Raw genomic sequence first — 18,387 nt, 5'->3', positions numbered from 1 at the left:
ACTTTCGGCTTGACGTGAGGACTGGCTTTTTTGTGTCAATACAGACAAAATGCTAAACAGCCCAGAGGCTATGGAAAACACAATGTTACTACAAAAAAAAATTGCTAGATGCATTACAGTAAATCATTCAATGAATAATTTTATTACAAGCATAACTCTGCCAAGTGAACCAAACTTAACCACCAGGCAGGGTCAAAATTAGGCGTTTCATGCTGCCAGGCACCACGGTTTAAAAGGTGTATAACTGGTGCGCTCTGATGTGAAAAAATTGACAAAGCTTAAATTAAATAAGGGTGGTTAACTTGCCAATTTCAACCTAATAAACGCATTTTTTGCGCTTCGCGCGATTAAGCTACGTTTTGCGAATATAAAAATAGCTGTTTTTCAAGTTTTTATTTTATAACGTTATTTCTGAAACCTTGGATTTCACCCCCGGAGTCCTGGATCTGCCCCTGATCTTGAGTAGCGTGCTTATTTTTTTGGAGTAGCGTGCTTATTTTTTGGTCTGGGCAGATGGTAACTCTGTTTATATAGTAGAATAGACGCAATACCCTGGGTTGCTTAGGTTAAATATTTACCAGTTTAATTCTAACTGGTATAGAAATAATTACACCCACTATAACCACGGTAATGTACGAAGTCTACCTGAATTTTGTCTGGTTAAACAAAATGAAACAATCCATTATGCTGTGGGCTCTCCATCATTGTATATTTAGTTGCAACATGTTAAACCGCTAGCCTCATGTTATAGCTCATGACTATGAAAAACAAAAGTGGTAATCATCAAAATATACCGGTAAACAAAAAGTAATATGACGAATAGCGTAAGATCTTTGTCAGAGGCATCGTGTGTCTCAAATCGGTTAACCTAATGCTTACCCACAATTAGAATAACACCTCACACTCTGTGTGAAAGCGGCATTACCGAAATGGCGTTTTTATTTATGTGACTTATCTGCGTGGCTCTAACGATCTAAATAATTCTTTATCTCTGTAAATTCCACGATGATTTAAAAAGGTATTGGGGTATTTAACATCCAACCAAATTACAAAGTTGTGTGTTTTGTTTAAATTAGCGGTTCCCAAACTTATATTAAAACTTTGCCTGGTGGACCCTTTGCAATTATTTTGATGTTTCGCGGCCTCACAAAAAATACCTATGTTTTCTGTAGACTAGACCAGTCACGATTCTTTCTAATGTAACAAGTTTCTAACTTATGCGAACGATTGGCTGATAGCAGTTAGTACAGCATTATAGACGATTTATAATGTTACATTAGACATCATAAAACACGCTACAGATCGAATATTAAAGCAATTAACTACAGACAAATATGATGACAGATAATGTTTAAATACACTCGCTAAACCAAAACGTTGAAAAACTTAAAGACTTCTTCTCCTTGCGGACCCTCTGAAACTGCTGTACGAACTCCAATTGGTCCGCGGTATACTCGGTTAGGCAGGGACGTGCAGTCAGGGGAGTCTGGCAAAAGCAAAAATATATATCAAGCAAAAGTTATATCAGTTATCTCTACCGCAAATTTTACGTGCTTAATTTTTTTTGTTGTTGCGTTATTCATATCAAGCTTTCGCGCGGTTAAAATCATTGAAATATGCTAAGAGAGGCAGCGCCAAGCCGTGCCTCTCTTCAGATCACAGAAGTGCTATACACTGCATTATGCGTGCCTTTTTCTTTCGCAAATTCTCTCGGAAAACATGATGAAGTATTTAGCGGGTAATACTAATTTACGGAATGATGAATGGTCGGAACGCTCACTAATTTACGGAATGGTCGGAATTGTCGGAATGGAATGAATAGGGCCGAAACTAATTTGATGAATGGTCGGAACGGAATGAACTGTCGGAATGAAATGAATGAAGCTGTAGGAACAGAATGAACTGTCGGAATGAAATGAACGAAGCTGTAGGAACAGAATGAACTGTCGGAATGAAATGAACAAAGCTGTGGGAACAGAATGAACTGTCGGAATGAAATGAACTCAGTCAGTTGCCGCTTGAAACGGTTTGCTAGCATATTTATTTGTGTTCGATACCGGTACGCAGCAGTTAATACAATGGCAAAAGCTAAACAAAAAAAGTTTAAAGTTTTTTTCTAGAATCCTACCACAATTATTAAATCAAACACAATATTTGGGTTAGGTTGCGAGTTAGCGTTTGGATGTGGGTGGGTCAAGTATTATTATTTTTGGCCTACCCTAACACAAAACACTAACCCTAACCCAAATAATGTGCGTTGCTTAACAATTATTTCAACGTTGTGGTAGGATTCCAGATTAGCGCCGTTTTTTTATTAGTACGAAACCGTTTTTGAGGTTGTTAATAAAAACGTGACTCGAAAAAAATTTGTGCCTCACCATCTAGGAACCTCACCGCACGTCACTGCGGTTAGAATTGCTGTACGTTACCGGTTTAAGCATCTTGATGCCTAATCAAATAATGTTACGCAAACCGCTACAACAAAAGAAAATTTTTGCGAACTTAGACTATCTTAGACGTGGTTACAGAAACTGCAAAAAGCTATTAAACATAAAAGTATAAGCTTTGCTAAAATTGGTTACTATTAAAACCGCTGGAAGGACTTAATACCCAACGGCTAAGAACGTCAAGCATTTTCTAAGTTGAAAACATTAAAATTTATTTTTATTAAGGCAATGTTTATTTTTTATGTCCACGCAGGTAGGCTAATTGCGCTTGATAAAGAGATTCAGTTACGTTAAGAGTTATACGATATGTCACCCGCGCCCCTGTGAAGAGGCGAGCGCACGGTGCCACGGTGGGGATTCGCCGTTTTTTGTTTGTTAGGCGACGATTTACCCCCGACTCGAACACACGGTGGGGTGTCGACGACGACGTTGCTCTGCCAGCGACCGACTGGGCGAACATATGCCATGCGGCGGACAACCTTTCTCATTTATATGAATATACAGAAAAATTGAATGAATTTACCATTCTATGCTTACACTGTGAGCATTATAGTACGATCATAGAATACTAATTACATAGAAGGCTCACTGCCTCATTTGCATACTGTTCCGCATGAATGACGCTTACTTCGGTCGTGAATGTAAACAAGCTTTGACATAAAAAATTGTTGTATTGTGTATTGGATTTTCATCACTGACGTTCAGAACTATATACTAATTAAGATAAAATTAGGCTTTTACCATCGTAAAGGCCTCTCCATACAACTACGATCGTATAAAATGTATACGTATAGTCGCGGTCACCTACACCTGTGCGGTAACGAATCTGGGAACACACAAGTGACACAATAAGACCTAAAGCAGAAAAATCTATAAAACCATAGTATTAAGACCAACAACATAATAAAGCCAAATACGCAGTGATATCCAGAACAGCATAATATCAAAATCGTCTGAATAAGACCTAAATCTGTCGGAATAAGGCCTTAATTCACCAAACGAAGGCCTGAATTCATCGGAATAAGGCAAAATTCATCGAAAGAAGGCCTAATGGCCAAAATAACTTAAAGGAAAATATAGAAAAAACACTACAAAGGTGAAAACAAAAGACTTATGGCAAAGCCCACATTGGAAGGATTCACCACTAATCAGAATAAAATAACTTTTATTCTGCTTAATAATCGTCTTTTAAAACAGCTGGATTATGTGTGCTTACACATAGAAGTATATCCACCACAAAGCAAATCACATTTAGCCATTTCACTCAGAGTTTCATTGAACTTGCTAAAACGACTGCTAGAAAGTATGTCAATTATTACTTCATTAAAATTAATTTTATCAGCTTTTTTGTTGCATTCTATGCTAAAAGTAAAATACATATAATCAAAAAATATAAGCATCAATCAGCAGGCATCTTTAGATGGCAATTTTTTATCTTCTTTTTTGTTTTAGACAATTTCATTGAATAAATGTAAAAGTTGCTTTGCAGCTTCCAAATATGGTAAATTTAAAAATAACTTATCAGCATTACAGCAAAATTTCGGATATTGTGATATTATACAACCCGGTTAATATTTTCTTAAAAATAACTGCAACCAATCCGTAATTACTTCATAGGCTAGAAGGGAAGCTGAATCTCTCCAGGCAGGGACACTAAACTGATGGTTGCTTCTGCTGTTAGCTTGATTAGTGGTGGGTTGTAATTCCACTTCTTGGGGAACGTTAAGCAGTTCGGCTATCACCTCACTTGTCAGTCCAATACTTGACATGTTAAATTATATTAAACTGACAAAATATACATTGATATAATTAGAAAAGTTCGTGCATTAACTGAAACGCTGAATAAAATACGCGAAAACGCGAAAATAATACACAGGTCAACAAACGACATGAATACTCTACCTATAATTGCCGCCGAAACCCTTGTTTTTAACAAATCGTGTCAGTGTTACTCATGCGTGACGAGACCCAGTGAGCCTTCTATGTAATTAGTATTCTATGGTACGATCACTTTATTTACGCCGGGGGTTTACCCAACGAAAAAAGTATCAGGCCCCAGTGGCACGAAAAGGTGCCTGTGATTTTAGGTCTGGAATTTATATCGTTAGCTTCACCTTTATAAGATATATTTTTGATCTCAAGCATAATATGATATCAAATTACTGAGTTACAAACTTATTCTAATGGTGTGTATCAAACTTCGAGTCCAAACTCATTATTGCATTTCCTCATAGTTTTATACGAGGTTTGCTCTTGAGTCTTGACGCGAACGGTTGGCCACATCTTCTTAAGTATATATTGACCAAGTTGTGCAACCGCGATTCCTTATCTTTGTAAACTTTTATGCCCCCCCTCCCTTCATTTCTTTGCATACATTATTCACAGCTTGCTTTTTTATGTTATAATTCCTAAAATGCCTGTTTTGCTGTTGAAATTGTAGGAGAGATTTGTAAGTTGACTAGTTTTGTTTTGTGTCATTACTTTTTTTAAAATGGAGTTAAATAGTTTAGAAGAAACTTTAAAAAAGTACATACCCGAAGAAGAGTTGAAAGAAGTTAATAGGATTCTATATGGAAAAGCTTGTGGGTATGCATCTAACTTATTTTACAATAAGTCAAACAATAAATGCAAGCAAAGCAGGCTAAATCACAACTAGTCTGTGGTTAGGTTGGAACTCCTGCTATACTGATATACGATACTTAAGCCAATATCATTAAATATGGACTTCCAAAGGGTTAATTAACAGTTAACATACACTTTTAAGGCAATGATCAAATATCTAAACCGGATTAACAGAGTATTATTGGGTATGCCTAATAACAAATAAAAGTGAGTACACTACTACAGGCCTTAATCAAAACTTATCCTCTCATATGTACAATATAGAGCAATTTTCCTAACTTCTAACGGTTATCGGTAGGCCTACACCAGTTTACACTGGGGAAGTTTAAAGTGGCCAAATTCGGAAACAACCTGATATTTGTATTATACATTAACAGTTTACACAGCTGCTTCAAATAGCAGTTGTTTAGAAAGTTAAGCATTTTAAGAAAGACTTTTGTGGCCATTTCATAAACTTTTATATTAACTTATATTTAAAATATATGTTATTTAAATTGAACATGTATCGGTAAATATATTGAAGTAGTAGCACTTCTGTCTTATATTATATTGGATAACATTGATGTCTGTGCTTTTTCAGTGAAATAAGTTTACCTGAAGAAGACAAAGTTCTTTCTCAAAAGTATGATTTTGAACTAAAAGGTTTTGAAATACCTAGTTCTAATACAATTGAATCTCGGAAGGTAAAAGTGGGACTAATTCAAAATGCAATTGTGTCTGCAACCACTGACACAACACTTCAACAGGTGTGAAAAAAAAAATTATAAGATAAAATATTACACAGTGTAATTATTTTGAAAAGAGGTTCATACACAGTAAAATAAATCTTGGACAAATAGACAAAAGGCTGTAGTTAAAAAAACTAGGTTAAAGTTCAAATTTGAACTAATTGGTGATTTTGATGTATTTTTACAAAATGGGTATATATTTTAAGGGTTGTTGTCCACAAATGCACTTGTTGCTGTCCACAAATGCACTATCTTAAATATAGGGACAGATGGTATTTCAGTTCATTTCAATGTTCCAAATGAAATGGTGTGCCATCTGCCACCATGAAAATGTGTTTTTGGATATTTTATACCTAAATTGATGCACAGTATTCTACTAAAAAATTGTCACATTTTGTAAAGATTTGGTTTTGGATCACCTTTGTCATATCATATTGTTCATCTTATTTCAGGTGAACCAATTACATAAAAGGATTTCACAAATCGCTGAAGCAGCAGCTCTTTCTGGAGTTAACATTCTTTGCTTTCAAGAAGCTTGGAGTAAGTTTTGTATATAAAACTACCAAGGAACATAGTTTTGCATGTAAAAGAATAAACAAATACTTTTTTAAATAAAAAATCTTGTTTCAAACCACAAATTATTAATAAAATTGTAAATACTACATATTGCTGGAAACACTAACCTGGTTAATCTATGTTAAAATACCTTAGTTAACCGGCCCATGGCTGTGTATATTCATTTAGTATACTGTCTCATTAGTTTTTGTATTTACACCAATTATAAGAGGGTATTTTGTTTATAAATATCCCTTAATCAAATGTAACTGTTATTAGAATTGGTATGTGAAAACTGGGATTCACTATGTTAGTGCACTATATTTTACATAAATAATTTGTTTTATTCTGTTAACTGTTTATTTTTTACTGGCCATGTTAAAACTATTATAAAAAAAATATGAATAAATAACCAAGAAAATTGATAAATGTTGCCTACTCTGTAATATGTGTGGTGGTAAGTTGTTTTACATTCTTATTTATAATACTGTTGACTTATGTTATTTATACATTTTTATCTCTACAGCAATGCCATTTGCTTTCTGTACACGTGAAAAGACACCATGGACTGAGTTTGCAGAATCTGCCGAAGAAGGACCAACCACCAAGATGTGCCAAGAGGTAAATTACTAAAATAATAAGTTTGGTTTGCAGGGTTTATATTGAAATAAAATTTGCACACGTCAATCAAGCCAAATGTGTACCAATCAGCACTTGCCCGACTGAAATTACGCTTTCCAAAATGTTGGCCTGATGTGTGCAAATTTCTGTCTTTTCGACCTCTTTGTTTATCACCATTTATACTGGCATTTTATTTCTGTGTACATTCATAGTTATTAAGTATATCAGCATTTATTCACATGCTTGGATTGGCTAATGGAATCATTTGTAACGTAGTTAATGTTCAAACACCAATTATTTTACAGACAAGTTTACTAAATTAATGACGATAAAACTATTTATCAATCCATCTAATCGACTTCTAGATTCATGGCCAATTACAAAGGTTAACTCTTAAAAATGCCACTTAATGTCTTTGTACACCATTATTTAGTTCTCCAACAAAATAATTTTTCCATTGAATTACATGAGCTGCGAAAAATAATACTCCGCTATGCCAATTTGTTTAAGAAATGAAAACCACAGAATAACTTTGCCATATTGATGGAGGCGGGTTTTAGTATCTTATGGGTGGATTTTTTATCCACAATAAACATCCCTATAAACATCTTATAATAAGGTAAAAAAAATTCTCTTCTAACAAATATAAACAAGCAAAATAGCAAGTTCGTACTGCAACTAGAGACCATTTTTTCCTGTAATATTTAAATGCATAGGACTATTTTCCATTGGATTTTTTTAGGTTGTTACAGTTTGCAAATAGTGTACCGTTTAAAGCGATTTAACAAATTGTTAAAGGTTAACCTTAATTTGCCACAGTTCAACAGATAAAGACAGCCAACGTTTGATAACAATTACCAATTTTTGCTTAAGGTGAACACTGTGAGAAAATCGGACCGTGTGAGAAATTCTTGTAAAGTTAAAAAATGTTATTAATGTGAGCAAAATCACCAAAAACATAATCAAACATTTAACATATATTTTTCTAAATATTATGTATATACTATATGACTATAAAAAAAATTGTTAAAAGGTTCTATTTGAAACTTAAATTTAAAGTTTATTGGATATTGCCACCAGTAAAAGCTATATTGTTTGATCCTTTCTTTCAATATTTTTGAAAAATTTACTTTTGGTTGTTAGCTTGCAAGACGTTACAACATGGTTATAATTTCACCAATATTGGAGCGAGATTTTGTTCATGGAGGTGTATTATGGAACACTGCTGTTGTTATTTCAAATACTGGCTCTGTTTTGGGAAAAACTAGAAAAAATCATATTCCACGTGTTGGGGATTTCAATGAGGTACAAGTTATATTTGTTTGATTTGTAGTTTGTACCATGCATTTTTCTGTTCTCATTTAAGAATACCAGTTATTTCAAAAATGTTTGCCAAACTAAATGGTTTTTGAAGCAATATATCAGTATGCAAATGTTAGCTTATTGTGTTTTGTAATGTTAATGAATGCTGTCCCAAACAAGCAGTTTTCTTAATTTTCTAATAATTTCAAAACACAAGCTATCTATTAGAATGATCGAATCTACTTTTTGTTTCTTTGCAAATAAGACATATATATATATATATATAAATATTTGATTTTATGATTTTATTGTTAACAAGGCATATATATTACATTGTCAGGTTACACTGCTAATACCAAATTTAGTTTAACAATGTTTAACAATCTGCCTGCATTATTGCAATTTTACAATACGCCTTAAGCAAACAAAGCATAGTTTGTTGTTTGTAGCTTTACGTAGTGCCACAGGGTTATTGTTAGGATTTGTTATTTTTATTCCTCAGTTAATATTGACTGGATTGCTTCTAGGACAACCAACCTTTATTTATGACAAATTGAACAAATACACTACTACATTATTGTCGTTTTTTTTCTGACACTTCCAAGTTTGTTGGTATGCAAATACAGCCTTTGTTTAAAAAGTTTTTTTATTTCTAAAAATCAACAACAGTAAAACTCCTATGTCTCAGTTTCCCTTCTATCACAAACATGCATAATAAAGATGCACCTCATTAGAACAATATGCCGTTTGCACTGTTTCTAATTGTCAAAAGCTTTTTTGTTTTTCAGCACTTAAGTATTTTTGGTTTCAACTGGTCTGTCAGCCTAATCTAATCTAAAAGGTTGGAAACTGCTACTCTTGAAAAGCCTAAAGTGTATTTTTACGGAGTAATATTATATTGAAATTGTACATGCTTTCAAATTCTATATAAAATACTTTTTCTATTGTTTACAACTTAACATAAACCTTTTTCCCAAGTTGAACATGATTACTTGCTTAAAAATCAAATGATTTTCTTAGTTTGTCAGTTTGTCACATTTGTCTGGAATCTATTTTTTACTGTATAGGAGTCATAGGACTGATGTATTTTTTTGAAATAATAAAGTAATTATTAGGTTAAAAACATATGTGGCTGTTGTCGGTTCTAGAAGTAAAGTGATGCAAAACACAAAAATGTTAAGATACAAACCTCATGTTTGTCTACCAGAATTTATTGCATCATAGGCCCTAAAAAATCTAGCATTTTTGATTTTATTTCCATGACCAATAAAAGTTCTGATGCATCACTTAATGAAACCGATTTAAACATAGCACTGCAAGTGTTACACAATATTCATGGGAACCTAATATGACTGGCCATACTGAGGATTAAAATTCCCATATATGTTGTTTTTGGCCTTCTTTGTAACAATGTCAGATTTTTTTCTTTTTTTTCTGCCACAGATAAACCCACTAAATATTTCCAGCAAATCAAACCGAGGAATATAAAATGATAGACTGATATAGGTAGCAATACACATGAATACTGACTGACTTTTTGTTTAGTCAACATACTATATGGAAGGAGATACAGGACACAGAGTATTTCAAACAGCATTTGGACGCATTGCGATTAACATTTGTTATGGAAGACATCATCCTTTGAACTGGTACGTTCCATTTACTCGTAACTAAATTTATTTTTTCACATAAATAATTTCTTTTCCAGGTTAATGTACGGCATCCACGGTGCAGAGATAGTGTTCAATCCATCTGCAACTGTTGGTTCGCTTTCTGAACCAATGTGGCCTATAGAGGCCAGATGTGCATCTATTGCTAACCATTACTTCACATGTGCCATTAATAGAGTTGGAACGGTTGGTATTACTGTCGTTATTGTTTTATTAACAATATTTTACTTTAATAACTGATGTTGTCTCCAGGAAACATTTCCAAATGAATTTACATCTGGAGATGGCAAACCAGCACACACTGATTTTGGTCATTTTTATGGTAGGATGTTTTTGACTTTGCCGCTTTGCAAGAAATGATTTAATGTTACATTTTTAAAGAGTTTGGGAGTATTTTTGAATGGTATATAATAATTTTTTTAGAAGACTTTGTTGATATATTAGTATATAGTTTTTTTTGGCCTTTTTTCGTATTGGATCCAAGTGTCTGTCAATTTTTGTCATAGTGTCAAGTTTTCCCAAATCTTTAATTAATTTTTCTTTACACAAAAGTTGGTTAGCATTAAAATTTAGTAATACATGAGAGTTCATTCATTATTTGCAATAATGGAAATGACACTTCTCTCAGAGTGGAATGTGTGAAACTCATAAGAAATTGTTTCAAGAAATGTTGGTAATTTCAAGTTGTACATTAAAAATCAACTTGAATAGTACTATTCATTTTGTCGTAAGTTGTGTGTACTATAGGAAATTGATATCTCAATGTCTCTTGAACACTCTCTTCCTAAAAGGACTTTGGTCTAAATAGTTTAATCAACTGCATTCAATGTATTTTAAAATGTAACTAATTGGTTTAGGTTGTCGAACTCTAGTCTAATGTAGTTCTGATTTCAGTCCTAACTCATCTCTGTCCTAGGTTCAAGTTACGTTGCTGCCCCTGATGGGACAAGGACACCTGGGTTATGTAGAAATAAAGATGGCTTGTTGATAGCATCAATTGACTTGAACATGTGCCAACAAATATCGGACAAATGGGGATTTCGGGTAAATACTAAAAAGTTTTTGTGATTTTCTATTGATATTAAAAACTAAAAATATAAACTATATTTATATGTTTTAATTCCTTACTTGTGTTTAGATGACTGCGAGACACAAGATGTATGCAGATGCGTTACAGGACGCAACTAGTCCTGATTTCACACCCAACATTATAAAAGAGAAATAAATACCAGCACACACATGCACAAAACAATTCCGTAGTATTTGTTAAAAACCATAGTCATTGGGATTAAGGTGTTTATAGATTAGTTTATTTGCTATTAACACCAATAAAAATATGCATTAAATAATATTTTTTTATAAATAATTGTGTCATGTGATTTTTCACTGCCATCGAGTGATTTAACAATTATAAGGCAGTCATGCCAGTGAGAAACTACTATTGCGATTGTGTTCCATTCAAAATTTGTAGTAATGTTTAATATGTGCAATTTGTTGTTAATTTTTATTGGTGCAATGTGTCTGAAAATCTATTACGATAATAAAACACCCTTGCTTAACTGTTGATTGTCACAAAATAAGGTATCAATTACTTTGTCTTTCGTGCAGATTGAATTGAATTTTGCTTGCATTGCTATCAAAATAGGTAGAGAATTTCTAGGTCTCCGGAAACTTTTGTCCTGTATTATTGTTTCCCTTCGCGTCAGGCCTATTGTCTTGAGAGATTTTATGCAATTGCTTCCGATTCACATCACTAGAAGTATGCTACTATGAATATGGAGTCACAATAAAAAACTCAAGATTGTAGCCTAGCAGCTACAAAAAGCCTAAAGGAAACCAGAGTTGTATCGATTGTTTATTTTTTAATATTCGTCAGATTTTTAATTTTTTTTAAGGTTAAAGGTTTCTACAAACTTATTTTCGCTTTGACGCAAAGACAGTTTTTTGTGAAACTTTACCCGAGTCAATATACTGGTGGCGCTTTTCAATACAAAATCGAATTCTTTGTAAACAATGTCGAAAAAAATAGCGCGCAACACTAGCACTTTTTGTTGCTTAAGTTGCCTTAAAAATAGTTTAGACAGTCTTCCCCGTTTTTCAATAAAAAATAGATTGCGATAAAAACATCCCACTAAAATGTGACACAAAGCTAACCAGAAATACATTGACCATACCTAAATATGAATAGGCGTTAAGATTACGTTGATCATGCTAAAAGTTGTATGAGTAGGTAAATAATGAAATGCATGAACAATCTGTGAAACAGCCAGTCAGCTACTTGAATTTGTCATTTTACGTTATTTCGTGGTCGTTTTTTTATCAGGGCCATACCTGAACTGAAATTTGATTCGCATAAACACGAGGTAGTGAAAAGGTAAACCATTTTTGCCAACGCTAATAATAATAATTTTATAATTCGTCTATCATTAAAAACTAAAAACTAAACGGTTTTCTTGAATTAAATGACTGTGGATTGATTGCAGGTAAGGTTAATATAGTTATTTTGTTCACTGAAGAGCGACCCAGATACAACAAGTAAAATGGCCACGTCATTAGCCTACACATTAGTGTCGGTACACCCACCCAGTCTTTAAATTTGTTGTTACACAGTTTATCGCAGCGATTCGTAAACTGTTTGCCTTGAGAGGTTCTTCAGTGTGCCTCGAATTTTTTTTTAATTTTGGAAATAACTTTTTTGTGTTATTTTTTTTACGTAAGTCTATACCGTCTTTTCAATATGACCATTGAATCGTCTGTAGCCTACCAATTATACAGCCCACCCTGTTATGCTCTTCGTCTGAATTCTTACGTGATTTCGGTGCAGATACGCTACATGAAAGGCTGTATATCTAAGAGTAGACCTATAATATATATTGTTTAATGATGTTTCAAAAGAAAATAGATTCTTTAAAAAATGCTTACGTGACCTTCCCTTGAATGTAACCATACCTAATTTCAGTTTCATATTTGCACACAAGATCGACGGTAGGTTTCTTTAGTAGTTAATTCACTGCGTTAAGCTATGACGTGAAAAAATCTTGTCGAGCTTTATCCACACAAACCCACAATGTATTTTACGGTACGTGTTAAAAAATAAACCCAGATTAAACATTCATATATATGAAAGTTCAAACCTTATTTTGTGTTGTGTCATTCGTTTAATTGTTATATTACAATATGTAGCCTAACGAGGGCTAGGCCTAAACTATACAGTTTGGCAATCATGAGTTTCGAATGTGGCCTGTTCTGCTCTACAGGTGTTAAAGTTGGACTTTCACAAAGGAACTGATTGACAACCTGAGTGCAGGTGAGATGTGCTTCCTGAGAAAAATGCAACGAATATCATATACTTCCCATAAAACCAATTAAGAGGTATTAATTCAGACCAATCAACAGAGATCACTGTTAAGCACAATAAAACTTCGTCAACTCAAGGTTTTCGGCCACATAACCAGACAACAAAAACAAGAATACATAATTTCGTGTGGCAAAATATGTGGAAATCGTTCACCTGGACGGCAAAGAAAAATGCTTATTAATCAACTGAGGGACTTTCTAGACATCAAAGCAACAAGTATTTTTGAATTGGCAAGAAATAGTCACATATGGAGAAAACAGTGTTTCATGGCAGCCGTAGCCTGGTTCAGGCATGGCACTGAATGATGATGAAGTTCGAATGTACTATGGCACATATACCTGCTCGCATTATATTACTGCAATTGAGTTAAATTACGAAATTAAAGCAAAGTACAGCGTCCTTGAAAAATCAAATGAGGCTTAATTTCCGCAAAACCCTGGGGATTCGTAAGAAGTTTTTTACAAGAGATTGCATAGTTTTTATATTTATTTTCTTCTAAATATTTTTAGCCCAAGCACATGCACACAGTGGCGTAGCGCAGCCGAAAATTTTTGTGAGGCCAAAAAGTTTGAACTTTTTTGTTTAGCTTTTTTCATTGTATTTACTGCCGTAACGAACACAAATACCAATGTTAGCAAACCGTTTCGAGCAGCAACTGACTGAGTCTTAACGCAATACTCAAAAAACATTCAAAGAGCAAAAACTGTCTAAAAGTAGCAAAACTACATTAATGTATAGCCAACGTAATATTAACTTCATCGTTTGTGAAGTAACAGTGCATGGTAATTGAAGGTATGGCATGCCTGCGATCGACTGTTGTGGTAATGCTCATAAATGCTAAAAAACACAAATTAGTAAGAGAAATTTTTTTATAAATTTTTTGGGGGCATAGCCCCTCAGGTCCCCCCAGGCTACGCCTATGGCTTAACATTGATTTTTAGTGATAGTAAATAAACTTTTAGCTTCTATACAGCCACTAGTTTGCATGAGTATTACATTAGAGCAGTGTTTTTAACATTTATAACCTGTCAAAACCCTACGTGTTAGCTGACTCGTGTTAAAAGCGCGTAAAAGCGACAAGAGAAAATTGCGAAAACTCAGTAAAGTTTTATCTGATTTGGTTGTGAGTCATCATTAATTTGTGGCAAAAAAAATATTTTTTAATCGCATCTCTAAGGATAATTTTTATTCAGTACTATATTTAAAAGAACTAACTTTAATCGTTAATTTTTCTGTAAAAGATATAGCAGTTCAAAAGAGGATTATCCTATTCTGCCCATTCAAAACATATATAACTGTATAGAAGTTTATGAAATAATAGTGTTTCAAAACTTGCTTAACCCGCTTGGTAAGCGGCTAACCTACCTCTTACGAGCGTGCTAGAAGCGATTTAGTGTTCTAGTTTATGATTTTTTTATATATTTAAAATATTATCGTCATTACGTAGTCTCAACAAAAAACTCTTGTTTTTATTTGCAGCATAGAAAGTACCAGGCTTGCGCTAAGGTTACTCAACGAAAGGTTTATAATTAGTTGAATTTTAACAGGTCGTGAAATTTGATCATAGGCTTAGGTTTCCATTAGTTATCAGTTGTCGAGATTTCACAAAAATATTTCGGAAATCTGGTTTCATCTCAATTTTTTTCTGAGTTTGCATAAAGTTCTGAAACTTAAAAAAAACTTTCGTTACAAACAATATATCTCATTGTTTAAAGAATATTTACGTATTGTATTTATCATCAGTTTTAAATATATTATATGTAAAAACATTGTTAGGATTACCAAAAAAAACTATTTACACATAAAAATATAGAATTTAAACCTTTTGCATCGGAGTCATGTTGTTTTGTGCTTCGAAGAAGAAGATTGCTAGTTTTTTGAAAGGTGATGTTGCTATTTTTTAATCTTAACTGATATTCTTCAAGCTCTTGCTTTAAGCTCTTTGTGTAGCTTGATAAAATTGCGTACTCTGTCTTTAACTTTTGATACTTAAAAAAGAATACCGTTGTTATTACCTATTGCTAAAAATGCAATAAATGTGGCGTCCGATATAAAAACAAAATTTAAACAATTACATGCTATCCAACGCGGAGATTTTTAACTAGAAAGTATTATAAAAGTTCACCACCAAACGTAATTACCTGCATTTAAAGCAAATTATAACTGCATACTGGTGGTAACATTACCACTGTATGAATTATTTTATAACATATTGTTAATATAAGCGTGGTAATATGGGTAGGCTATTATTATTCGAATCAAATCGCGCGGCCGTACTTTTTTCGACGAAAGACTATCATATATCCCAAATTATCCAGACTGTTTCGTTTGGGTGAGCAAAATGAGTTGTCGAGAATATGCCGGGGTTGAAATACGCCAACCAATTAAACCAGTTAAATCTAAAATGTGATGTTCATTACAATATAGAATAGGAAAACCTGATCATCTTCAAGAAGTTTTGATCCGATATTGTCAGATGCTTTCCCAGCGTATGTTTTGCTTCTTTTTGTCTACAAAATAAATAGGTATAGTGTTTACGGGATGGCAAATTGTTGGTCAGGTCAGAGAAGCCTTTAAATGAGACCTCCTAAAAGTTTAACGTTATATATTTGCGCGAGGAATTTGGCCATTGCAGCGCCGTGGCGCAAGTAACCAACGGTCAAAAAAACTATATCAACCAGAATATGTTCAGAAAAATTTAAGAAAGCTAACAAAAATTTAGCAATAAAAGGCCAATTACGACAAATTCGGTAATCACATAAAAACAAGTGCTTGAATTTACTATCCTGCAATTAAAATGCTTGTGGCCATATACTAAAAACTTTATCGTGTTTCCTTTTGCGACCGTGTTTCAGGATGATTTCATAACGAAGCGCGCATACGTTTACTGTGGATATCACGACGGCGTAATATTGCATTAATTTTCTTTCTAACGGGGACCTCAAAACAGGAGAAATAACAATAACATATTTTTATGTTATTTCGTCTGGCGCGATGTTTTCTAGTGCTTCTTGCATTACCTGCTTTGCCATGTTTTTGTGTTCTTCTTTCAAATTTCTAATAATGCATTCTTTATGTTTCAATGAGCGCAAGAGGTTGTTGTTGGTGCGATTTGCCTTTTCAATGTTTTGTTGTAGTCGAGTCTGGATGTCAGTAGTCTGCACGTCATAAATGTGGGTACAGCTTTTAAATGTAATTATATTTCAATGAAGCAATGGCGTTACCCGCTGCATTCGTGTTTTAAATGTTTCTATCGTTTCATGAAGAGCACTTATTTGACCAGATAGAAGGTTCGATGATCGACGACATGCCTCAAGTTCCTGTTCACGTTCAACAAGTGTTCGTTCAGATACTCCCCTGCCAAATAAATTTAATTCTATGGTTTAGAATTAAAAAAGAACAAAAAGCTTTCCCGTTAATGTTCTGACGGTTGTAAAGTAACTGAAAATAACGTCTCAAATCCAGCGACACAGGTTTGAAACATTTTTGGGGGGTTTCTGTTGTTTGTTTTTTTACTTTTTTATCGTTTTCGCGTGACATTGAGTGTCAACGTAGGTTCGTTTGTTTTACTTCGCTAAACATGCAACTTAACCACGGTAATTAGCACGTTCTAAGGCCGCAGGAAAAAGGAGAGAAAGTCACAGGGCTATCTTAAAGGTATAAGTTACCGTACAACATGCGATATTTTCGTATTCTATGAACTAATGACAATAATCCGATTTGTTGCTTTTGTCACTTGATATCGCTTCCATAGAATATTTAGGGGCTGCAGAATGTGCTTTGGAAATCAATGTCCTAATACTTGCAATAAGAAATGTTTATCCCAAATCTAAATTTTGTTTGCAATTAAACAAAATCCTTTTCTTAATTCACCAATTTTGGTTAAGTTTCGGCTCTCTTCGAATATCTCTTAAATTATTACATTCTGTAAAACTAACCGGCTGAGTTGAGCGACTCGGACACCCTTCATTGAAAAGGAAGCCCCAGCAAACGATCTAGGAGGACAGTTTACTCATTCCGGACAGTTTGCGCATTGCAAGACACACGAGGGACAAATTTGAACTTGAGGCATAATACACAAAATTAATTAAATTTTATACTTTGCTGCATTAATGGTCACCATCTGTTTTCGAAGGGCAGAAAGAGTACTTTCAGAACTTTTAAGAGCTTGTTCCAGTTTCAGATCGTTATCTTTCGTGAGGCGATCCGTAAAATTTTGCTCGAATTTTCTCAAGTTTTTCTCTAACACAGTCGCGCGAACTTGCTCTTCCTTAAAAAAACACCTTTGATATATTCCAGATACAAGCATTTTAAACTATTGCTGTTTTAACAAGTTAAACGACAAAAAAAACAGTTTACCTCTTAGGCAATACAACCAATTAATAATAATAAAAAATATGTGAAAAACCAATTTTTTTGAACTAAAAATTTTAAAATGTAATCAAAAGTGTTTTATTGGCATTTTTAGGTATAGGATAAACCACCTGTAGTGAAGATGACAATTCCTGTTTTGTAGAAATAAGTTTAAGTTTTTCACCTTGTAGCTCGTCAATGCTAAGCTGCAAATCAGAAAACCTTTCTCGATTGTACCGAGCTTCCTCGATGATCTAAAGCAGGAGTAGAGACCATTATTTTTTTACAGCGGGCCGCAGGAGAAACTTAAAATGTTGCGGCGTGCCGGGTTAAAAATATGATCTTAAATACACTCAATATGACGTCATACTGTCTTACTACAAAACAAATAATTCAGACAACTTGTTATTATTACTTTATGAATTGTGCGCAAATGTGGAGCGCAAGTCGAATTTGAAGAAATATTGTTGCTATTTGTTACAAAAAGAGAAAACCTTAATTTAGATTTAAAGAGGGATATAACATATTGATCACATTATAAAATATATGCATATTGCTTGTTACATTGCTATTGATCAAGTTTAAGGTAAAAGACGTAAACATTTCCGATGTGCTACTCGCGGTTTCATGGCTATATTGCAAAGAAGGTATAATTTGGAAAAAAAACACAAAACATGGCGTTAACTAAATTAGGTTAACAAAATGTGAAACGGGATGTTTCCGAGTTTAGA

General features: G+C 33.7%; 1 protein-coding gene across 1 annotated transcript; it reads left to right on the top strand.

The window, feature by feature from the left end:
• The first annotated feature begins 4,893 nt into the window (after positions 1-4,893).
• On the top strand, positions 4,894-11,939 carry LOC146160304 (beta-ureidopropionase-like). Its single transcript, XM_083383768.1, has 10 exons — positions 4,894-5,033; positions 5,650-5,815; positions 6,250-6,337; positions 6,879-6,973; positions 8,117-8,278; positions 9,821-9,924; positions 9,984-10,131; positions 10,198-10,267; positions 10,862-10,989; positions 11,084-11,939. The coding sequence occupies exons 1-10, from the start codon at positions 4,939-4,941 to the stop codon at positions 11,168-11,170; spliced, it is 1,143 nt and encodes a 380-aa protein (XP_083239894.1). The 5' UTR covers positions 4,894-4,938; the 3' UTR covers positions 11,171-11,939.
• Positions 11,940-18,387: the final 6,448 nt, after the last annotated feature.

The sequence above is a fragment of the Ascidiella aspersa genome, chromosome 3 (assembly GCF_963924565.1).
Source record: "Ascidiella aspersa chromosome 3, kaAscAspe10.2, whole genome shotgun sequence".
NCBI lineage: Eukaryota > Metazoa > Chordata > Ascidiacea > Phlebobranchia > Ascidiidae > Ascidiella > Ascidiella aspersa.
Note: the sequence above shows the minus strand (reverse complement) of the source record. Positions and strands in the feature narration are given on the sequence as shown.